The 21,971-nt window shown below is 36.2% G+C and overlaps 1 protein-coding gene across 2 annotated transcripts in view; it reads right to left on the reverse strand.

Annotated features, from left to right (window-relative positions):
• Positions 1–1,928: 1,928 nt before the first annotated feature.
• LOC134148075 (septin-2) overlaps positions 1,929–21,971 on the reverse strand; it is a 40,956-nt gene continuing 20,913 nt past the window's right edge. The window contains exons 8-13 of one of the 2 annotated variants that reach the window (XM_062589816.1): positions 20,718–20,819; positions 19,772–19,917; positions 18,580–18,663; positions 17,751–17,808; positions 10,990–11,083; positions 1,929–2,727 (exon numbers count right to left, since the gene is read on the reverse strand). In XM_062589816.1, the coding sequence (XP_062445800.1) occupies positions 11,015–11,083; positions 17,751–17,808; positions 18,580–18,663; positions 19,772–19,917; positions 20,718–20,819 (459 nt within the window). In that variant the 3' untranslated portion in view covers positions 1,929–2,727; positions 10,990–11,014. Of the gene's footprint in view, positions 2,731–10,989; positions 11,084–17,750; positions 17,809–18,579; positions 18,664–19,771; positions 19,918–20,717; positions 20,820–21,971 lie in introns of both variants that reach the window. The other variant, XM_062589815.1, reaches the window with a different exon arrangement.

A 21,971-nucleotide genomic window follows, 5' to 3' on the forward strand; every position in this document is an offset into this window, starting at 1 on the left:
GAGACACTTCCAAGACCAGAGGTTGGCAATACCAGGCAGGTATGTTTTAAAAACCCCATTAAGCCGTAAGTTCCTTTTTACGCAGGGATTCAAAGCATCAGGAAAAAAAAAATCAAGCAATTGTTGCCCTATTTGCTTGTTTTTAAATGCTAGACAACCACAGACCATTAGAGACTCCACACCACAATTAAAGGCACCAACAGTCCAATCAGCCTTTCAGGAGCTGTTTTATAGTCTGCAACAGCATTTTAAATCCAAAGAAGATTGAACGGACTGTAATCACCCACTCCTTGTTCCTGCCAAGCAGAGTCATTAGAAGAGTTGTGTGGGGGCTCTTTGACCCAGTGCTTCCACCTGGAGAAGGCCTGGGTGGAATTCCCAAGGGAAAATGGAGTCGTCTTTCACAGCTTTGGTAGTGCCAACATGGAGAGCAGCAGAAATGCAAGGTCCGAAATCAGGATCTAGACAGAGCCCTCTCTTCAGGGACCTTCACAGTAGCAAAGACTAGCTTAACAAATATACATTTGCCCCATAAGCTGTGAAGTCTTTTAACAAAGTCAAGTTCACATTAACTGAAGAATTTTAGACATCAAAGAACAGGCAGAACACAACACAGAAATTAAGTTTAGTTTGAAAGGAAAGCACTCAAATGGGTATCAGCAGTATTGTAACACCTTCTTGGACAATCATCCAAACAGATCTCAGGTTCTGAGCCAAAATGCTCCAACTGCAATTCAACAGCACAAGGAGGCAGCAACTATCAATCACTAATCAGCACCTGCTTGAGAAAACATGTTCAGTGCAACTTTACATACAAGAATTGTGGCAGTGATTTCAGATGCTTTCCTTTGGAAAAAACAAAAAGCTGTATTTTTAATAAAACTGAAGACTAGATGCTTTTGAAAGCCTGTTCCCTCACTGTCCTAACTTGCTTTGGAAGATGAACCGTTCATGTTACCTTTGCACAGAGAACTAATGTGGAATGTCGCTCAAATGTCTTGGTTTCTCCAGAAGGGTGCAGCTCTCCCAAGCACAGACAGACAGTATATCTTTAAGACAGTTGCAAAAGACGACACAAGATTTTAAAAAGAAAAAAAGAAAAAGATGTGCATCATGGAATACATCTTCCTCAACTCATGAGAAAATGTTTACGTTTAAATCGCTCGCACCTTGGCCCTCTCAGACACCTCTGTAATTCAAGTCTTCATAAATATCTGAAGACTCTTTATATAAATACAAATCAGTCACCCCATTTCTTCTTTCAACATCACTACAGCAGCCTCTGAGATTACAATGCAATGTCCATTTTATGAAGTTTAACTCCGAACACAAGCCAAATATGTATTCCTGTGAAGCAAATTGTTTGCTAATGCTATTCTGATTAAACAGTCATTGCCAGACAATAGAATTGGGGCTAATCATTACATGAAATATGTTCCAATTTAGTATAGAAGACAGTGTCTCAATCTCTTATTTGTAAAATAATTTACATTTATGTGTATACATAAGATTACAAAAGCATGCAAAAGGTAGCCATATACTCAGTAATGACATAAAGGAGACAGCAACACACATGGTTTTATAAACTAAGGTGTGAGATTAGATTTTTTCCAGGTACTTACACTCCTAAAAGATGCCAGTAGGTATCTAATGAACTTTGCTTAAAAAAAAAAAAAAAAAAAAAAAAAAAAAAAAAAAAAAAAAAAAAAAAAAAAAAAAAGAAAAGAAAGTGGATGCCAAGACTTGTTACCTAACTTCCAACTAAAGCATTTTTCAAGTTGTTTTGAAATGAAATCAAAGCAGTTTGTATTAGACACATTCTGGAAAAGGCCTTCAAACCTCCAGAATAAATATTGTGCATCTTTTGAATATGTACCTGCATGATGCAGCTAAGACATTTCACAGGGTAGCTAAAAAACAAAATCCAATTTTTTCCACCTCATACAATTTATTACAAAACTTCAATGAAAGTTAGTGTTATGGTATATAAAAAGTTCAGTACATGCCATCACTCAGCTGAGAGATAAAAATGCCTATGATAGAAAGTCTTGCAAGCAATATTTGAGAACTGAAGACAAATCTTCAGAGGCATTCATGAAAGTTTTTGGCATGCATAGTGTTTACAATACTTTAAGGCACGATGATTTAGAAAATTCAGCTTCTTTGCATCACTGGTGAATCAGTGTTTTGTACATTTGCTCATACATTACACATATATAAATCACCAGAGATAAAGCTAAAAAAACAACCAAAGCCCAGTAAAAAATATGAATAAACTAATGATAAGATACATAATGGCTAAAAATGGCAAATGAAAGTTATGATACTGTGCAAATACATACATTTACTGTAAACAGGCCACAAAATCTTTTAGTATTAAATCACAAAACTGTTCAGAATAACCTACCAGAAACACGATTAACTCCTTAAATCCATCACAATCACTAGTCCAAACAGCGTACTATCTCAGTTTCTGTATCAAAAGGTATAGGAAGGTATAGCAAAACCACATTTCTAAGTATGAAGACAGTGTTACCAAAAGAATCAAAAAGATACAGTATAACTTGATTAACATTGAATATATAAAATAAGCTGTTTTACAACACAATCTTCAGACTTTGTGTGTGTTTTAACGCAGGTCTTGGTCTGCAGCATCCAGCTTTTGCATTTGAACGTTACCATTCGGTCAAAGAAAACAGAGCACCCCATCCATTAGAGAACTGTATACTGCTGTGAATGAAAGCGGAAAACAAAAAGTGTTAGAAAAGACAAACTCTCAACACTGTCGGAGTGTTTTGAGACATTCTGATCCACTCCTAGCAAAGTAGCATAATCCAGAGAACAGAGAATTTTGAGTCCCTGCATCACAGGGAGCTGCATTACAACTAAAATCAACCCAATAAAATGATGATGGTAGTAATTTCTTGACGCAGTTTGGCCCCAAACATTTATCATAAACATCTAATACGAACAGAGAAATGAGAAGCTATTTTTAGTTACATATTTTCTTAAGCACTCACACTCAGTCCGTGAGAACATACAAACTGTGTTACAGCTCAGCTAAACAGCAATGCAAACAAGAAATCAAGCTCAGCCTGTTACATGAAGCATTACTTCTGGCAAGAAAAACTAAATTTAACACCACTGCTCATCTAAGCAGCACTAAAAGTAACCAGGCTTGATGTTATGAACATAATCTCTTATAACACTGCTTAGACATAACAGGAAAGCAAGTAACTTTTCTCAAGCATTCATACAGCAGTATTCACATGACGAAAGAGAGCGAGCGTATCCTATAACTTCAAAAATAATCACCGATCCTGGATGTCCCCAAAGTTAATTGCCAATTGAAAAAGATGGTATGTAGAGAGTGGAATTCCAACAGTCTCTGAAAAATCAGGCCCCCCTCTTAAAAATCTGTGTCAAATTTGGAACTTCGGAGATGCCTCAAATTCTCCAGTCGCAGAACTATTCATTCAGAATAGAAAAAATTGCTAAATCTAAACGTTCATCCATATAGAACAAAAGAAACATCCAAGGAAACACTTGTGTCCAGTAGCTCATTTGTAAAGTGCAGTGCAAACCCCTCAGACTACAGCTGCTAACTATAGTCGGGATGAGGAGTGAGGAAAGCTGAGAGCCAAGGTCCTTTGCTCTTTGTGGAACTCACACTGGGAATTTTGTTCAATACGCAATTACCTAACACTAACCAGGCCATCACTTTGCACAGCAGAACAAGCAAGGCAACGTTAAGGCTTTAAGGACAGAGTCCATACACTGCTGATTGAATTCAGCCTGTTACGTTACATGCTAATCCAAGGGCAAAAGAGAAACCAAATTTCTGCCACTGCCTAATTCAAAGATGTATCTCCGCAACGGAAGATGTCTCAGGAGATGGAGACTGATGTTACAGACTTGCATAAAGACTTGAGCTTCCAATAAACAAGGTGACCCTGGTTGTAAGCATGGCTGTGGATTGATACGTATACTGGGTTGCTAACGTTGGTAGTATTTGATACACTTGGAAAAATACTTGGCATTCACTTGGCAAAATTTGCGCATTCACTGTGCATTTTCAGCACAGGTTCATTTCATTGCTCTTTCTTCTTAATCTCATTAGGAGACAATATTTTATGATACATTAGGTTGATAGTTCTTTACAAATCTCCTCTCCAGTTTTATTACACTAAACTTGAAAAGTCTCACATATTCCTTTAGTAACACATGCCTTTACTAAATGCCTGTGTGCAATGCAAATTCACACTACTATTTAAGAAATATGACACATTTCTCTCCAGTATGCCATTAGAACAAAACTTACTTTGTAAAAGTTGTTTTGTATCTAGCGGTACACACACTTGCACTGATGCACACGTTCAGATAGGTAAGAATCCTACATTTGTGCGGGTTATGACAGATTTAGGAAAGAATGGGTAGGTTTCCCTACGTGTCCCTCACAGTTGCTTCCAGGACACCACTACAACGCAGAGCAGTTTCACATCTCTGCCTGTACACTTTTGCTTTTCCAGTGAGAGAAATTTGATTTATAAGCAGTTACATTTTCTCACTGACCCAAATTCTTTTTCTTCAAATAGCACCATTTTATGTTGTAGTCACTGCATTTATACTGTCCAATCACTAGCAAGAATTTTGAAAAAAGGGAGTCTTTCATGTGGCTTGGGCTTTATAGTTAAATCATGCAGATTCCATATTAAGACCCAAAGCATTTGGAAACTTTGCTGCACTCCTGGAATAACAAAAATAAGAGTACTGAATATCACATACGTCATCAGCTACTTTTGACTTATTCTGTTACGCACATCCCTCATTTTGGGTTACTGTTATTTCAGGCATCCTCTATTGACTGCTTCAAGTTTGTTCCATTTCCTTTTGCTAGACTCTAGCAACATCTTTTATTTCCCATAGTAAACATCATCGGTCAAGTACAGAGTTACAAATTGGCTGTTGAACCACTTTTCCAGTGTTTATCAGTTAATGTATTATGCTAATAAGCCTTAATATCCACTTAATACCAGCCTCCAAGCTCCACAAAAAAAAAAAAAAAAAAAAAAAAAAAAAAAAAAAAAGAAACAAAAACATCCTGAAAATATGTATTTAGCAAAATGCTGCCTGAAGCCCACTACAAAAACACGGCAGTTTTGGCATGAACTTGACAGGCCTTCGCACTGCCTCAGGCCCACTAGTGCATTCCCACTGGGGACTCTGGCAGTAAGCATCTCCCTTCACCCTCTGCATCTAGGGCATCCAACGGCTGCACTAGGCACAGCACTGTTTTACTGGATATGGCAAAAGGTGAAAATATTTAAACTGTGTCACTCCAGGGTAACCAAACCTGGCAGAAGCAGGAATGCAAGGCATCACTGCACATACTTACAAAAATTGAGAACGTCACCATAGCCACTGCACAGCGAAATCCATCTTTCTCAAGGTATCTACACACTGCTAAAAAGCAAATAAATATATTTCCGATCACCTTTGACATTGCCTCACAAAATAGCGTTTCTGTAGTGACCCATTAAGAATTTGATATTATTTCTATTCTAGGATCACTTAGCACAGGAAAAAAAAGAAAGCCAACTTGCTTAATTTGTTTACCGACAGAACATTTGATATTCAGGTATAATTTGGGTAATTATGCAAAATTATTAGAAAAGAATATATCTTACTATTGGGAATTCATTCCATCTTCATTATTATTCTGAAGATTTCACCTATCACATTCTGTTTATTCACACACAGATAGGAAAGTCTGATACAGTGGACTATTTGCTATTTTGTAAATTTCTTAACTATACGATTTTACCCACTACCTCATTTATGTTACACAAAAGGATTACATATATGTTCCAATCTTTTCTGTTTTACATTTTGCAAACATTGCATCATTCCCTAGAAAACTTCAAAGTCTGCAAGTACACAGTGTTTTGGTTGGGGGCAAAGGAGGGGGGTCCATTTTTCTCACCTCCTTTCTATAACATAGAAGTTATGAAACAGTTTTGAAACATATGAAACTAGACTGAATGGGAACGTGCTTTTCAAGATGCATATATTTTACAGAATTAAAGGAAAAAAAAATACACTGCAATTTCTAGGAGAAAGTTTTCCTTACAAAAATAGGTCCCAACAAACTCCTGGAAATTTTGCACACAGCAGATGTGGAGAGAGAAAATTGCAAGGAAGATTCATTAAGAGCCAGCAGATGGACAATATTTAGCAAAAGTAGTTTTACAGACCCTATTAATATGCTACATCAGTCTGAAATATTAGTAAGTAATATTTCTTCTGTACAACTTTTTAAGCTCATCTCTTTAACAAAGTGCTACCTGTTTGCTGTTAGAAAGAGAACTGAATACCTTTTTTTTTTTTTTGTTTTCTTGTCAAGGGCCACAGTCAGATGCTGTGAAACAGCCAGTGTTATAATCCAAGCACAACATCAACTTTTATTATGTTCCATTTATAATCAGGAACATGACTATTCTACCAAATGAGAGCAGTATGGACTAACAGGGATGTGTAAAAGATTATTCTTGGATAAACAAACTCAAATTAAAGCTTTATTGTTCTATACCTCAAGAACTAAAAGCTTTAAAAACAAAACTACGATTCCTTAGCACTAATCAAAAAATAGTTGAAGTTTCACAGTGACTTTCATACAAAACATAAGTCAAAATCTAGGAAAGCTGAAAGGAGTTGAAGAATGATGGAGCTCATCTACTCTAGCTAGAGAAACAGCCACCGGCAGTGCCAGGTGGTTGTTCCAAACGCAACACGTTTGCTTATGCTTCACATTCTCTAGGCTTTGAATTTTAGCTGCCAAAACCTACAACACAATCCTGACTTTCTCAAATGACACTTCTCATCAGATCAATTCAGCACTCACCAGCATCATTTCAGAAGGCTGGTTGCTATGACAACGCTTTGTGTTGTTTTGTTAAATGATGTCAATTCATTGGTAGAAAGATCTCGCTGTTTGGTGCCTTTAGTGCTGCTCTTATCAAGAACCAGAACACTCTTACCGAGCCCAAGATACTTTTAAATACTCGTGGAAATCATGAGCTATACAAAAGGAATTTTCAACATCCAGCATGTATTTTAAGTGCAAGACGGATTTCTCCTGAATACATCTCCCTAACCATAACTAGATTTCCAGCTGGCTATGTTTGTTTTCCATAACCCAGCTTCTGTTACTATTGTGTCCCAATATGATCTTGAAGCTGAGTGGAAGACGGACAATCCAAATTTGTAAGAACAAGAGGAAAACAGACTGCAAAAACATACTCTTTCAGAAACAGAGAAGTGAAGAAACCCCCATAAACAACCATTTCATTTGAAAAATATTCCATCCTTTTGTAACTTGTTCATTTCAGACAAGTCCAGAAACTAGTAAACAGGCTGTTGCAGTTACCGCAGCCTTGTTTCAACAGCCAAGTATTTCAGAATGGAACCACCAAATAAAACTAATCTGCTTTAGTTTTTAGTAACTTCTTATTCCACCCCTCCACTTCCTTTCTCCTCAATCCTTCATTTGGACACTCAAATATAAGAAATTGTAAGTTCCTACGCTTATTTAACAGCAGTCGTGCATTTTAGAAGCAAAAAATCTGAAAATTAAACTTGTCTTGAGATCTTTATTAGTACATCAAAAGTTAGGAAAAAAATGTTCCCCCTTATTCAATGAATATTATACAAACACCTCTGCACACGCTGTTTGCACAGTAAAGCCAGAAGAGGTTTAGTCAGAGCATCGCACACTGCCAGACAGCGGGGCAGACCTACCCATCAGTCACCGTCATCAGATAGAGTAAGTCTGAACTCTCAAACTTGTGAACTTGTGTCCAAAAAAACCAAACCAAAACAAAAAAAATGTAGTCTGCCCACTCGTGACTACTGTTCCCCAAATTATTTTCTTTTCCCACTTCCGATTCAGTCCCCATCACCACTTTTATTACTCCCCTTCAGATTTCCACACAAACTCGATCTGCTCATCCTCTTTGGGAACTTTGAGCACATCTTTCGCTGTGTATAACATTCACCTGTGTCACTCCCCTTACACTTCTCTAGCCTTGAAAGCATAGGAAACTGCTTGAAGTTAATTCTCCCTTTGCTCTTTCCATTAATCTTTGAAGATGCCCCTATTCCAAGAGGATCAGATATAAAAGATCCTCCTGTTGCCCCATCTGCACAGCATTTTATACTATACAGACTCCTCTGTGTTTTGGGCAAGGATTTGAGTTCAGTACATTTGAATCATTACACAGTGCCAAATTCTCTGCAGAAAGCCCAAGAGTTCAGAAACCTCCACCCTCTGCAAAAAAAAAAAAAAAAAAAAAAAAAAACCAACCCCAAAGTAGATATTTCACATATTTGAACACTACCACATTTGATTATCCTACTGTTTATCCTACAGTTCTTATTTATGCAGATATTTACATCATCCTACTCTTTCCTCATAATACCTGAAAACATCTTAAATCTGTGCAGGAAAATATTTTTAATAAAATTTTTAAGGGACATATGCATCCGTCCAAATTAAAAATACTGAAAACAGTAATTTTACATAATTTTTAAAATATTTTTCTCAGTATAAAAGGGAAAAAAGGGTGCAAAAGAGCAGTTGAGGAGAGAGTGCTTTTATTAGCAGTGTTGTCATAGACTGATGCTTTAAAATTTGGCATTTTGGTTCTGTTTAATTATTATGTTTTATGATTTATTCAAGAATTTCATTCCTTACTTTGCCAGGATGTATTTGGTTGTTTTTTGAAGCATGTAAAACAACCTCTGCTGGTAAGAAGTTTCCTGGTTTCTCTGAAAATAGTAAGACGCATAAAATATAGCAAATAAATCTTACAGGAATGCTAGAAGTTGAAATCACTGTTCCTCCAGTTTGTTAGCATGCATCAGACAGAAATTTCCCTAAGGCTAAATGCTCAACAAGGATTCACTCCAACATACTGACAAGATCACACAGCAACACTGTGGTTTAGCAGGATGGCAATTCGCAGTTCAAACCATCCACATCAGCCAACAAAGTATTTTAGGAAAGAAAAAAATTAATATCTCAGTTAACAAAAAAAAAAGTTTGAAATTCTTTCCTGAAAGCACTCTGACCAACAATATAATTTTCATAGCAGTTGCAGAGACCTAGCTTAGTAGGTCATTAAGAATCAGTGGGACCTCCAGATATGACAATTTCATTCAAATCCTTCTCAAACTTATTCACATTGAATATTTCAGACCATTAAGAGTTTTAAGATTTAGTTCAAACTACATCACCCCCAGATCATGTGGATCCTTAATTATATCTGTAAAGCTTCCCTGCTTAGCACATTTAGTGGTCCAAGATGTATTCTAGATCAGCAAAGTATCCACAAAATAACGCTTCATTGGATACCCATGATCATCCTCAGAACTTCGTTTACTTATGCCTCCATGGCTGCAGATCTGGCCTGGGACAAACCACGCTCCAATTTGTTTCACATACACTTCAGGCAATATTGGATATGGTACTTAACGAAACGTGGAATCTGGTGTCATTACTGACTAATCATCTTCTGTGAAATACAGTATCCTATTAGCCCTCAGCTACTGAATTTCATAGCAAATTCAGTATCTAAAACCTGAAGAAAGAGCTCTGACTGTATTTATATCTTTAGTCATCCTACTCTGCAAGCAGCAATTACAGACAACTATTAGATTTAGGGTGGATTTTTTTCCCTCCAGTATCAGTTTAATGGGTGCCATGTAAATAGGTGATAGTCACAGTTAGAGTTGAGCTCCTTTGCAAGAAAAATTAAAAACAGTACATAAGATTCCCTATATCAAACAGCTATTTTCGCAACAGGTCAGAATCCAGCCTGCGATAACAACGATCTTCAGTTCCAGCTAAGACATTTAACAGGCTGTAAAACCACTATCTCCTTTCTGAGGAAGTGAGAGGTTCAAGTCAGACACTGCTACTGCCTACATTACATGGTCAGCCACAAGAACTGTCCTCAGTGTTCAGTCATCCAAATCTGCGAGTATGTATTTTAACATGGAAGCGGAAGTCATGGAACATGATTTGAAGACTCCTCTGTTTACAGAATTTGTGACAGTAAGAAATTCAAGCTTGAGTTACTTTTTTCCTTAACTATTTCACTCAAAGATCATAATACACATACCTGTAAAACCATCAACTTCCATTTAAATAAGAATCCAGAGGATAAGTTTATTTCTTACAAGTTTTTTTTTTTTTTTTTTTTTTTTTTTTTTAATGTAAACAGGAAGACTGAAGGTTCAAATAAAGGCAACAAAAATCTCCTTATTTTAGGCCTGGAATGTTGGCAGTTACCACAAGGTCATAAGGGATAATATAATCCATTTTATTCAAGCTTTACATTCCAGAAGGCCAGCAATCAAAACTGCTAAAGTATTAAGCAACAATAACAAGAGTCCTCATATCCTTCTACTTTTTATTTTTGCATTTTTAAAAAGTTATGCTAGAAGAGCTGCATTTTGAAGAAAGCATGAATATTTACTAGTAACATTTTTCTTCATTCACTCTGATTGCAGCTAATATCACGTACAAATTTTATCAAGGACGTTTGTATTCAGTAAATGCAGCCAGTTTTAAAATTTCTTTTTTTTTTTCAAAAAAGCCAAAAGTATTAATTCAGCAGTCTTTGTACCCTAAAACACTCTACTTTTGTTTCCATATAAGAAAATTAAGTCTCTGAGCAGCGTTTGCTACAGAAAACGAAGCCAGAGGATCAAAAAATAAGGCACTGATAAGCATCATAAGCATAAGATAAGCATTTACAGGTCTTCAAGACATCTGGAAAAGTAACATCTTTTTTTCCAGGTTACCTAGAGCATCACTCATCTTAATTTTTCTAGAACTACTGTAAAAATAAGTCCATAGTATGAAATTAACAGCAATCATTGCAAAATCCTTACATAAAGAGGAGTATAAAGTCAGAAAAATCATACCTAATGCAACCAGCTGATAAGCACCTTAATCATCACCAGGCTTCATCCTCATTTGGGCTTGCATCTGGGCAATCATCTCCTGCATGCGGCGCAGCTGTAAGAGAAAACACCCACATGTATAGGACAGGTCACAATTTCTCTGTATGTTCAACAGGAAACATCCAAAATCCAGAAACCTTTCATTCTTCTTCTTTCATGGTAGAAGGCAGACCCTATTTGTCTCTTTATGAACTGGAAGTGTTCATTTAAGTCATGTAATTGACCACTTTGTTCTTCTGTGCCAGATTCTCTGCAGCATTACACCCATGTTTCACAAAAGACTCATAAAAAAATGATAATGAGAATTCAGTAATAAAATTCAAATATTCTAAAGATCACAGATCTGCAAACACAGTTAATTAAAATCTTTTCTGGAATAAAGAAAAACCATACCCTTTCTTATGTGTACATAGAAATATATTGCTTGAGTGAGCTGAAACAACTTTGTTCTGATGCAAGTGCCTGGAGCATAATACCATGCGTGAATAGCAATCTTGTGGCTGCTCTGTTTTGCTCTGGCTAACCAGATAATTCCACAAGTTTTTAGCAACAGTAACAGCCAAACTCGTTGACAGAATTTAGGAACTACTTTAAAAGCAAAATAAGATGTTTACAAAATTTTGAAAGACAGACTAAACGTATTAAGTACCAATGTTTTTAAATATAAATGATGGTATTTTCTTGGAAGTAGCTGCTGCTTTAAAGGCATTTTCTTAAGACACCGGTAAGTTAATTTCCATCTTGTAAGAAATCTAGTTACACATCCTGTATTTTTTCCCCCAAAAATAACATTAAATGAAATATATATTCCTAAGAGAGAATAAGAAACACTAAGAAAATTTCAAAATCCATATGCCAATTCATCTAATTTGGTTCACAATTAAGGAGGTATTTCCTTCCAGACAGAGTTGAGGAAACTGTGCATACACAATTGCCAGTACACTTCTATGCCCCATCTTACAAACTGGAAAAGAAACAGGCTGCAATTTACAGGCATATCATACAAAATATGAGTCCCTTTCAAACTAGAGATCACATAATAATCTGCTTTAGTTTCATAAACTTTCATTATTTCAAGAGAAGAATTGTGTAGTTAATACACTGTTGTCAAGCCTTTTTTCTTCAGGAATAACTGCTTAGAGAACGTGTTTAATTTATTTGGGCTGAGCAAGAGAACAAAACTCCTCTTCAACTCAAAAAATACGTAATAATTATTATATATACCCATTTCCATTTTTGTGCTGAACATTTTGATCAGAGATCTTTTATTTTAAAAGAGAGCATACAGCTTCAAGAGAAAAAAAAAAAAAAAGCAAAGAGTCTCAGAAATGAGAGAACTGAGTTGACTCTATGGCCCAAGAAAAAAGTTTTAGAGATCAGCTTATAAAAATGCAAGACACCTGGTCTTTTGAACCGCCTCTCTGCAGGCTTACCATCAGAATAAAAAAAGGTTGTTGGAAGCTTGCCTACTTGAGTTTTCCCAAGAGTGCTCCAAGCTGAGCCATGAAACACTCCCAAAATAGAAACTATTCAATAATCACAGGGAAAGATGCTGCTGTGCCTGTATTACAATGATTTGCTCAAACACAGCATTCTGCTAAGAGCCCACATCAATTTTAAAACCTAAATATATCTCCAAATCTCACATTCTCTTAACCTTAATAAATTTAAACACATCCACATGTGTGAAACAAAACTTATGTTGCATACGACTCAAATGTAAGGTAGGACAGAAGGATTAGATCTACTCTGCTCTAACACTGAATAAGCTTGTAGAAAGAAGATTTTGCTTTTCCATTTTTATGTAGTGTTTTGAGATCTAGTGGTGAAGTGTTAGTCTCACCTCTTAGCTAAAAAATGGCAAGGATCTGAAGCTACTTTAGCATAATTCAGTACAAGAGTTTAGGGCAGGCAAAGCCTACTAGATTAGGCACACTGTTGTCTCCATTAATATGTAAGAAGATACTAAAGTTTCTTTTAATTAAGAAAAGTAGTGGGGAAAAACATATTTTTAAAAAGGGATTTAAGCATTGTCTCCAGAAGACAGTTTTTTCCCCACTGAGTCCTAGGTGCCTCAGAATGTTGGATTTTTTGTTGAGCATTCAATATGCAAACAATCCAGAATGGTTGCTTTCTACTGTCAAACAGAAGAGCTCTAATCAAACTATCAACTTCACAACCGTGTTCTGAGCAGATAACCCATCAGTAATGATAGACAGCACACACTAAAGCTAGGCTGTATAATTACTTTGCTATAGTTAGAGCTAGTAACTGAAGCGGAATGCATATAAATATCTTGAAGAGGAAATAATTTGCACACATCTGTCTTGTCAGCCTGAGTGTAAAATTAATAAATAAATTTGAGTCTTCCGTGCCCTGTCTCCTCTCCACCTTCCCCCCAAAAGCAACAGCCTGTACTGGATTAAAAGTAGTAACAACATCAGGCTCTTACAACATTCCTCTTCCAGTGAGGAGAGGACATAAGGACCATTCCTGCATATTACAATACAAATTTAAATAAATTTCTGTCTTCTCCTTACTAGACCTACTGCATTGAGAGGAACAGATTCTTTCCTCTTAATAAAGAGGAACTTAAAGACTATACAAAGACAAATTCTTACTATACCAAGATCTGTGACCCCTAAGCTGCTGGAGATTGCAAGCATCAAGGGTATAACATGACTTCAGTCTTGCTCAGCAGTAAATCTATTTGCTGCTACAAAAGCAGCATTAATACATTCTGTAGAGAACTTGCATTCATGCCCTAAAGAAAAGTACTACAACCTGATAGCATGGGGTTGGTACATATGATGAAAAGGAATCTTTGGAAATCTTAAAATATACAATTCCTGTCAATTCCCAGAAAAAATCCAAAATGGGCAAAAGAGTAAACTTAATGTTAGTATAAACCTCTTCTTCTTTATAGATCATGTCAGGACTGAAATTTATTCGAAGTGTCATGTAACCACTGAGTAACACCACAGCTACATGGAAAGGAAATAGACATTTAAAATGAGAGTTAAAATTTCAGAATGAAGAGAGCCATATTGCTTCCTATCTGTCATGCCATTAACAGAAACCACAGATTATACAGTTTTGCGTTACCTATGAGATTGCATCTGAAATAACGCCTTGCCCAAAATACAGAAGAGTACTACACAGTGCAGACTCCCATCTGAACAAGGCAAGTGGCTCTTCAGTAAGAACTTCACAGATAACAGGAAAAAGAATGCTAAAAATCAAACAATATCCACTTCCCAGTAACAAGCTCCTCCTCCCCATACCAAGTATGATTATTTTTGCCCTTTTTTTAAATGTAAGAAAGTTCACAAGGGAAGAGGCTGCAAGAATAAAACAAGATGGAAAAAATGAAACTGTAGACTGTGGATTTTGTAGTACACCAGAATGTTCCCATGATACTTACTGCTCGTTAGAAATACTTTTAATACCAAAGAGTACAACTAATCTTGTTAATTGAGGACAAGAAAAACACTCCCAATGTTACTATATTGGGAAAGGGGTTACAATCAAGAAAAATGTCTAGTTTCATAAAACACATTGACATTATAAATAGCAGAAGCTGCTACGGCTATAGTCATTGTGCTACATTGGCAGCAAGTGTTGTTCCTTCAAAGAAAAACTCAAAAACAACTACTCAAAATAAAACGTCTTCATTCCAGCCTCCAAAAGATCACCATTCTTAATTGATTACCAAGATTTTTCATTTCATAGTGTTCTCCCAGGACTAAGACTAGATCATTTTATAGTGGAAGCTTGTAATAGTCTGCACAGAATACATCTCCTTCCCCCTGTAGTGGGCAATAATGTTCCAAAAAAACAAATTAAACTTTATGGCTGTTTTTATTTCCCTCTGGTCTGCAGGCCTTGGTCATGCTGTCTCATCCCTTCCCCCCTTTCAAGAAAATACTTTCACAAATACCTGCAGTTTCAGCTAATTACTCCTACACATGAACGCTCACTACATCCTCATCCACCTGCTGCTAGATTGTGGGCTGGACAGCACTTGGTGCTGCAGGCTGTCTCCCCAGGATCACTGATCTTAAACCTACTACCGGTGTTCTCGATGTCATCAGTGAGTTAAAGAAATTCAGCAAGTAGAAGGCCAAAGAAAAAAACAATTTCAAGGTTGTTATTAATTCTGTAGTATTCAATCTATTGCTCACAAACTTTGCTGAAGGCAGTAATTACTGTATTATTGCACACCATTTTTCTCCTAAAATCCAGGAAAGCAAACCCTCATATGAAGGGAAACTGAGGCAGTGAAGTAAAGGGATTTGCTCAAACCATCAGGGTAGGTCACTTGAAAAACGAGAGAAGCCTTGTCCTTTGCTGTTTTCAGGTAAACATGGTCATACCATTCTCCTGGAAATGGTCCCTTTCAAAATCTTGAAAGTTTTGCATTACAAGATAATTCCAGAATAGGAAAAGTATGACACAACATTATAAACCTTTTAGGAAAGTTTGTGCTCATTTATACAACAGCATCACAACAGAAATGCAGCACATTTACAGTAAAAAAATGTGGATACCTTTACTCTTATTTTCACTTCCCAATGCAGAAAAAGGTCATCACTGGCAGATGAACAGAAAGTACAACCAGACTGAGCAATAAATCCAAAATGACAGATTAGTGGTTCCAAATGGCTGAACTGGGGACCACATCCTTCGGCATAATAAGAGATCATTTAGCCAAAGTGATGCCTTGATAACGATGATCCTGGCACTAACCCAAGCATTCATTTCTTCCAAGGTTATATAAACCTCACAAAACTGTAAATAGAACTTCAAGCACCGCTACTGATGGGAATGTAAAACAGGAGGGGAATGGATATTTGTTTTCTCTGCAAAGGCCATGGAATGTAAGCCCATTTCCTCTGTGCCTCTTTCTTCCCCAGGCTGCTCACCAGTCTGAAACTTAGGATGATTTGGAGATGAAGGGATTTCATACCAGTTTATCTACAGAAGATTCAGCAAAATCTCTTGATCTCTTAGGGACAATAGAGAGCCTAAGTTAAAAATCTATTTGTTTTTCAAGTTCCAATATAATCCTTTGCAACTGCAGCATAAGTTATTCAGAGCTGATTAGTCCCAGAGGAAACTTCCAAAGATTGTCTTCCAAGAAGTTTAAAACTTCATGCCCTCAGATATATTACATAAAAACTACATGGCATGCATATAATATAGACACAGATTGGCAGAGAGTGGTCAGAATAGACCAGCAGAAAATGATGTGCCTGTCATATTAACTATTTCCAGTTATAACACATTTTCAGAGGTAAGCCTGAAAACAAGTAATTCTATACGGATACTCAAATTTCCACTTAATTACTATGCATGTACAATGTATATAGTTTAAATAAAACAAGGAGAAACAGTTTTCACTTAAGCTGCCTAAATATACTACCTGAGTCTTAGAATTACTAATGAAAAAATATCTAAATCTTTTGACATTTTCAAAGGAGCTAAATTCCTGGCTATCAACTGAAGGTCTACTGTTGTTTAGTACATATATCAGTTAACTGGTATATAGAATACTTGCAGAAGTTCCACTGCCATAAATGCATGACCATTAGAAGTGATTAGAAGCATTTATGTTGATGAAATAAAGTTATACAGTGATAAAAATGCAGTTGTCTCATTTAGCCACCAGTAAATCACATTATTAACTACTATTTATGGTGATAAACAGCAAAATTCCTGTATGCATCGACCTTTTTAGTCACATCGTCTTCCATTTATGGAACTTAGATCCAAGTTCAACTGAATAAAAAGAGATTTGCAGCACATCTTATGTGCTTCCATAATGCAAGCAGTCATAAGCACTGGCAACACAGTACTTGGATTTAAATACTGAGCTTACAATCTCCGAACACTTAAAAGCTCCACAAAAAAAACCTTGGAGGGCTTACCAATAACTTGAAACCAGAGTAAGAAAATAAGAGTGAAAGTATCAGATCCATAAAGTTATTTGCACAAAAGAATTACTAATCTTTACTTGCAGGTAAATTTTTAAGATGAAAAACATGCAAGCTATTATATCCACAAAAGATTGAAAGATTAGAAAAAACAAAGGATCATGGAAACTGGCCATTACAAGATACATAGCATTCTCCTTGACATGCTGTCACACACAGATGTAGAGTTCAAATCTGTGAATCTTCACACCATTAACTGTTCTTGAAGGATGGTCCTCTCTTCCATACTCTTTGATAAATGCCTTTTTACATTAGTGGTTACCTTAATTATAGCATGGGATTTTAAGATTAACATTTTCAGCTCCATAGAAAAAAAGACACAATAAGTTTAGAGTAAAGATACTAAACAATGATTGAAATACTAGACTTGCCAACTTTACTGTGCTCAGTTTACCCCAAGATATCACATTTAAAGCAGCACATGTAACAGGCAAACTAACTGAATACTTAACAAAGAACAGAAGCTACGCTTATGGAAAAATAACATCAAAACTGGAAAAGATAAACACCTGCCTACCACCAGGAATCCATAGGCTACTTACTATCCACAGTATACAACTCGCTAGACAAAACACTTTGTATGGGAAACACGCATGTTCCCTTTAGATCCCTATTTTTCACAATTCCCACCTTACACTCTTTGTAGACAGTAGCTGATGTAGAACACTGAAATCAGAACATGGTATGTTACAAAAAACCCAAATAATTTTAGAAGCTCTCTCTTACCTCAGCCTCCTTCTGCTGAAGGATTCTATCCTTGTCTACAACTTCTTCTTCAACAGGCCTATTGAACAGAACAACACATTGATGATACAAAACATAGAAGAGAAAGGCTGCTAGAACAGATTCAAGATTTGTATTTTAGGTAACAAAACTGGGAGAAAAAAAAAGTCTGCATGCATTCTCAAAGGGAAAAAGAAAAAATAATAATCCTAAGTTCCCCCTTTGAGAAATATGATCAAGAAGCCTCAGAGACTATTTTTTTCTTTAAAATCTAAATGCTTGGTTGAATACTTCAACAACAACAAATTTAAAGTAAAGTAGAAAGAAGAGTAAGTTGCAAAAAAAAAAAAACATGTTTGTGCTGCATCTTCCTTAGCAGCATTAGGTCTGCCAAGGACAGAAACCTTACAAAAAGATGCTACCAAAAAAACAAACAAACAAAAACAAAAAAACCCCACACATCTGGGCTAAACTTCCCTCTCTAGCTTCCAACAGGAAGGAGAAAGAAAAAAACTGCACTTGCAATAACTGAAGTATCATCTTACCTACTGATGTTTATTTTTTCCAAGTTGAAACTATTAAATAGAAAGCTATCCTGCTTGCTGCCGATACAGAACCAACAACATGGTTTGTAAGCGTATTGCTTAGCTAGTCATTACTCCTTCTGAAGAAAGTTTCATACAAATCTCCAGTACCCCTGCAGATTGAAATCTCAGGAGAAATGATGAGTTAAAGGAGGGATTAGTAAGGAGGAAGAACAAGTTCTATCTCATGGTGAAAAAGAACAGATGCAGGAGCAGCAGAGCCCAAAGCCACACACCCAGGTACTCACTTGCCAGTTCGCTTTAGTCTCTCTGAACGGAAGTTCTCATAGTGCAAATCTTGGGTCACCTCCTGCAGGTCCTGCATGTGCGTTCTAGAACATGCAAAGGGCTATTAAACGCTGTTCTTCTTACCAAAGGGAAGAAAAACACCCTTGAATCTTCTATTTTTGTTTCATATAATGGATATGTTTATCGGAAAATTAACCTTCACAGACCAAGTCCACCAAGCAGCTAGCTAGAATACTGGTATCAGGTACCAGTTCAGTCTAAAGTTCTATGATTCTAATGAACTTAAGTGCCTCCCTTCAATATTCTTCAGAGCCAAAGAAAGTTGTCTTCCTCTTGTTCACTCATCATTTCACAGGAGCTGTTTACACCCGTCTTTGCAGTGTAATAACCTTATGAAGACTTTTTTTTTTAAAAAAAAAAGCTTTAATTCATAAAGTATTTTTGTTTGTTTTAGGTGCTATTTAGTACAATTTGTAACTGAAAACTAGGTGGAGCTCCTTGGCTAACATAACAACTAACATTGCTTAACGATCTTCAATTGCCAAAAAAAAAACCCCTCAAAGAAAGAGTGCTTGCTACAAATTACAACCAGCAGAGGGCAACCCCTGCTCAGCAGAGACTAACCAGAAATTCACAAGAATTACATTTCCAGTAAGAGAAATACAATTAAAAAAAAAAAAAAAAAAAAGAAAGAGAGACTACTTGAAAGCATCTACACACTAGAATATCTATATCAGATAAAATCATAAAGGAGGGTTATCATATTCAACAGAGGCTTTCTTATACTGCTAAGAAATCTGACCTTCACCTTTAAAATACTCAGCTTCATGGATTGTTTTAAATAATATTTTAAAAGCTTCTCTGCCCCACCAGTCGTGCTATAAACAACTTCAGTTTATATGTAAAGCCATAACATCAGTTCATGTAAGAGATGAAAAACTGTCATGAGTATATGACAGTGTAAAATACAGAAAAATATTTTCCATAGTGACAGTTCAGAGGATCACAGCAATAAATTAAGCTGACTGGGGGGGGGGGGGGCAGGGAGAGAGGAAGAAAGTGGGGGAGTAGATCCACACTGTAGTCCAAGCTACTTTTGAATTAAGGAATTCAGGTTCTTAGAACTCTCTAGTCTTCGTAACAGAATGATGCCACCACAAAAGGAAATGGGATAATTTTACCATTACTCACACCAGCATTGTGCGCAATTTAAGGAAATCATTGTGCTCTGGATTTTCAACTTCAACAACTCCCCAAGGATACAGACGGCCTCTGATTTTTTTCCCTTTCACCTCAATAAGTTGATTGGATCCAATAACAGCAAAGGGAATGCTAGCCTAGTTGAGACAGAGCAAAGTAAGTTACTGTTTTGGGGTTTTTTTTTTGTTTGTTTGTTTGGGTCTTTTTAGGAAAGCACACAGACACATTTAAGTAGCAGAACAGAGAAGGAGAAAAAGTAGCACTGACAAATGCATTAACTAAAATCCTTCTACATCAGTCAAATCAATAAATCCTATTCTGAACACTGCAACCTCTCACTCTTAACACCTGCAATTTTATTAGGGTCAGTTTGTCTTAATGGCACAAAGGGAAATGACGCTTTGCCTTAGGAACACTTGACTGTTGTTGAAATACAGTTTGGGCATAATGTGTCATCTGACATAACATCATTCATGGAAGGCAGCCAACAGAAACATGCTTCAGATACAGATTAAGTAGCTAGAGGCTGAGAAATTCAGATATATTCTGCACGCATCTTTGCCTCTAGTATCACAGCACAAAGAGGAAATGACTTCAGTAAAACCTTTATCATCTGGTCTAACAAGAGGAAAGTCATTAATGAGTATAGTATGCCTAACACATGCACGCTCTCTCTCTGATTGCATGTGAAACAGATAGCAAGTCACAGCTCCTGGCGAACGGTTCCTTACATTCGGGCGGGGTGGGAGGGGGAGACACCACAAGCAGGAACTCTGATGAAGTAAGGACCAGAATCAAAAAGACTAACTCAAAGTCAAGTGTTTTTCCAAAGAAAACTCAAATTTCCAACATAGATTACAAAGGAACAAAGTATCTGCAAACATACAGTAAGCATAAAGAACATTAAAACAATCAATCAATTAAGAGTGAAACCTGCCTTTAGAACCCTGGTTTGTTCTTTAAATTCCTCATCTTCATCAGAATCTGCATCAGGGAGCTGATAAATTCTAATGCCATGTTCAGATATCTCATCCAGAACCTGAGTTAAAAAGAAAATTAAAAAGGGGAGGAGGGAGAGATTATTAGGCTGAAGTATATACATTGATTTAGCAGTCCACCACATCTAGAAAACTTGGAATATTTTTTGTGCTCTAGGTAGTTTGACAATGCCAAAAAAAAAAAAAAAAAAAAATCACCAGCAGAAACTACCAAGACTTATTATTTGATCTTACGTACTAAAAGAGTGTCTTACATTGTATTAATTTCACTTCACGAAGCAAAAAATAAAGTAACAAAAAAGAAAAAAATATCATTTTTTTCCCATTTTGTCTTTATTCAGCAGACTTGCACCTCAAGTACATAAATATCCTAGAAAGAACAGCTCAACATAGAAAACCACTTGCCCAGCAACCTGCAAGTTCTGAGATGTAGGAAACAAATACTAAGTGGAAAATTAACCACATTCCTAAAAGGAACAAAGGAAGTCTTTACAATATAGCCAGATCTTGTGCAGGCTATTTTACTCTTCTAAAACCGTATCTTAAAAACTTCTGAGATTTGCTAACCACATATGATCCCTTTTGAAAAGCTTACTAAAGAGCATTTTTAAAAGCCAACATATTTTTTGAGATGAACTCTGAATTATACTGCTTACAATAGATCTATTTGTGATATAATCTACAAAATCAGAAACAGATAACATTAATGGCAGCTCACCTGTCTTTGCACTCAAGAGAAACAGGCTTGCTAAATATTTTGTGATACTCTTCACATACATTTGCATATGACCTTAACTAGCATATTTTTCTATGTTCAATGATACGGAAATAAAGACTTAAAAATACCCATATCATCAAGATGTAATAAAGGCACTCTGTCTGCAGCCTTACTCAAGGAATAAACATCAGAATTAGAATACTATGAATGTTAGCTACATCACTAATAAAATATTTGTAATACATTACATTCTTGCACTGCACTTTGAGGATAAAAAAAAAAATGAGGCTCCTGACTCAAAAGTCAAAAACAGAGGTCTAAAGATTTGGGGAAAAAAAAAAAGGCATGAAAGATCAAAAAAAAAAAAAGTCATAACAAGTAAGTCATTAAAGAAACAGAAGGTTTATGTAGAGGAAAAAGCAGGAGCTGCCAAAAATAAAGTTAATGAGAAGCAGCAAGTAAAGGCTGTGCATTT

This window comes from Rhea pennata, chromosome 17 (genome assembly GCF_028389875.1).
Source record: "Rhea pennata isolate bPtePen1 chromosome 17, bPtePen1.pri, whole genome shotgun sequence".
NCBI classification, from domain to species: Eukaryota; Metazoa; Chordata; class Aves; order Rheiformes; family Rheidae; genus Rhea; species Rhea pennata.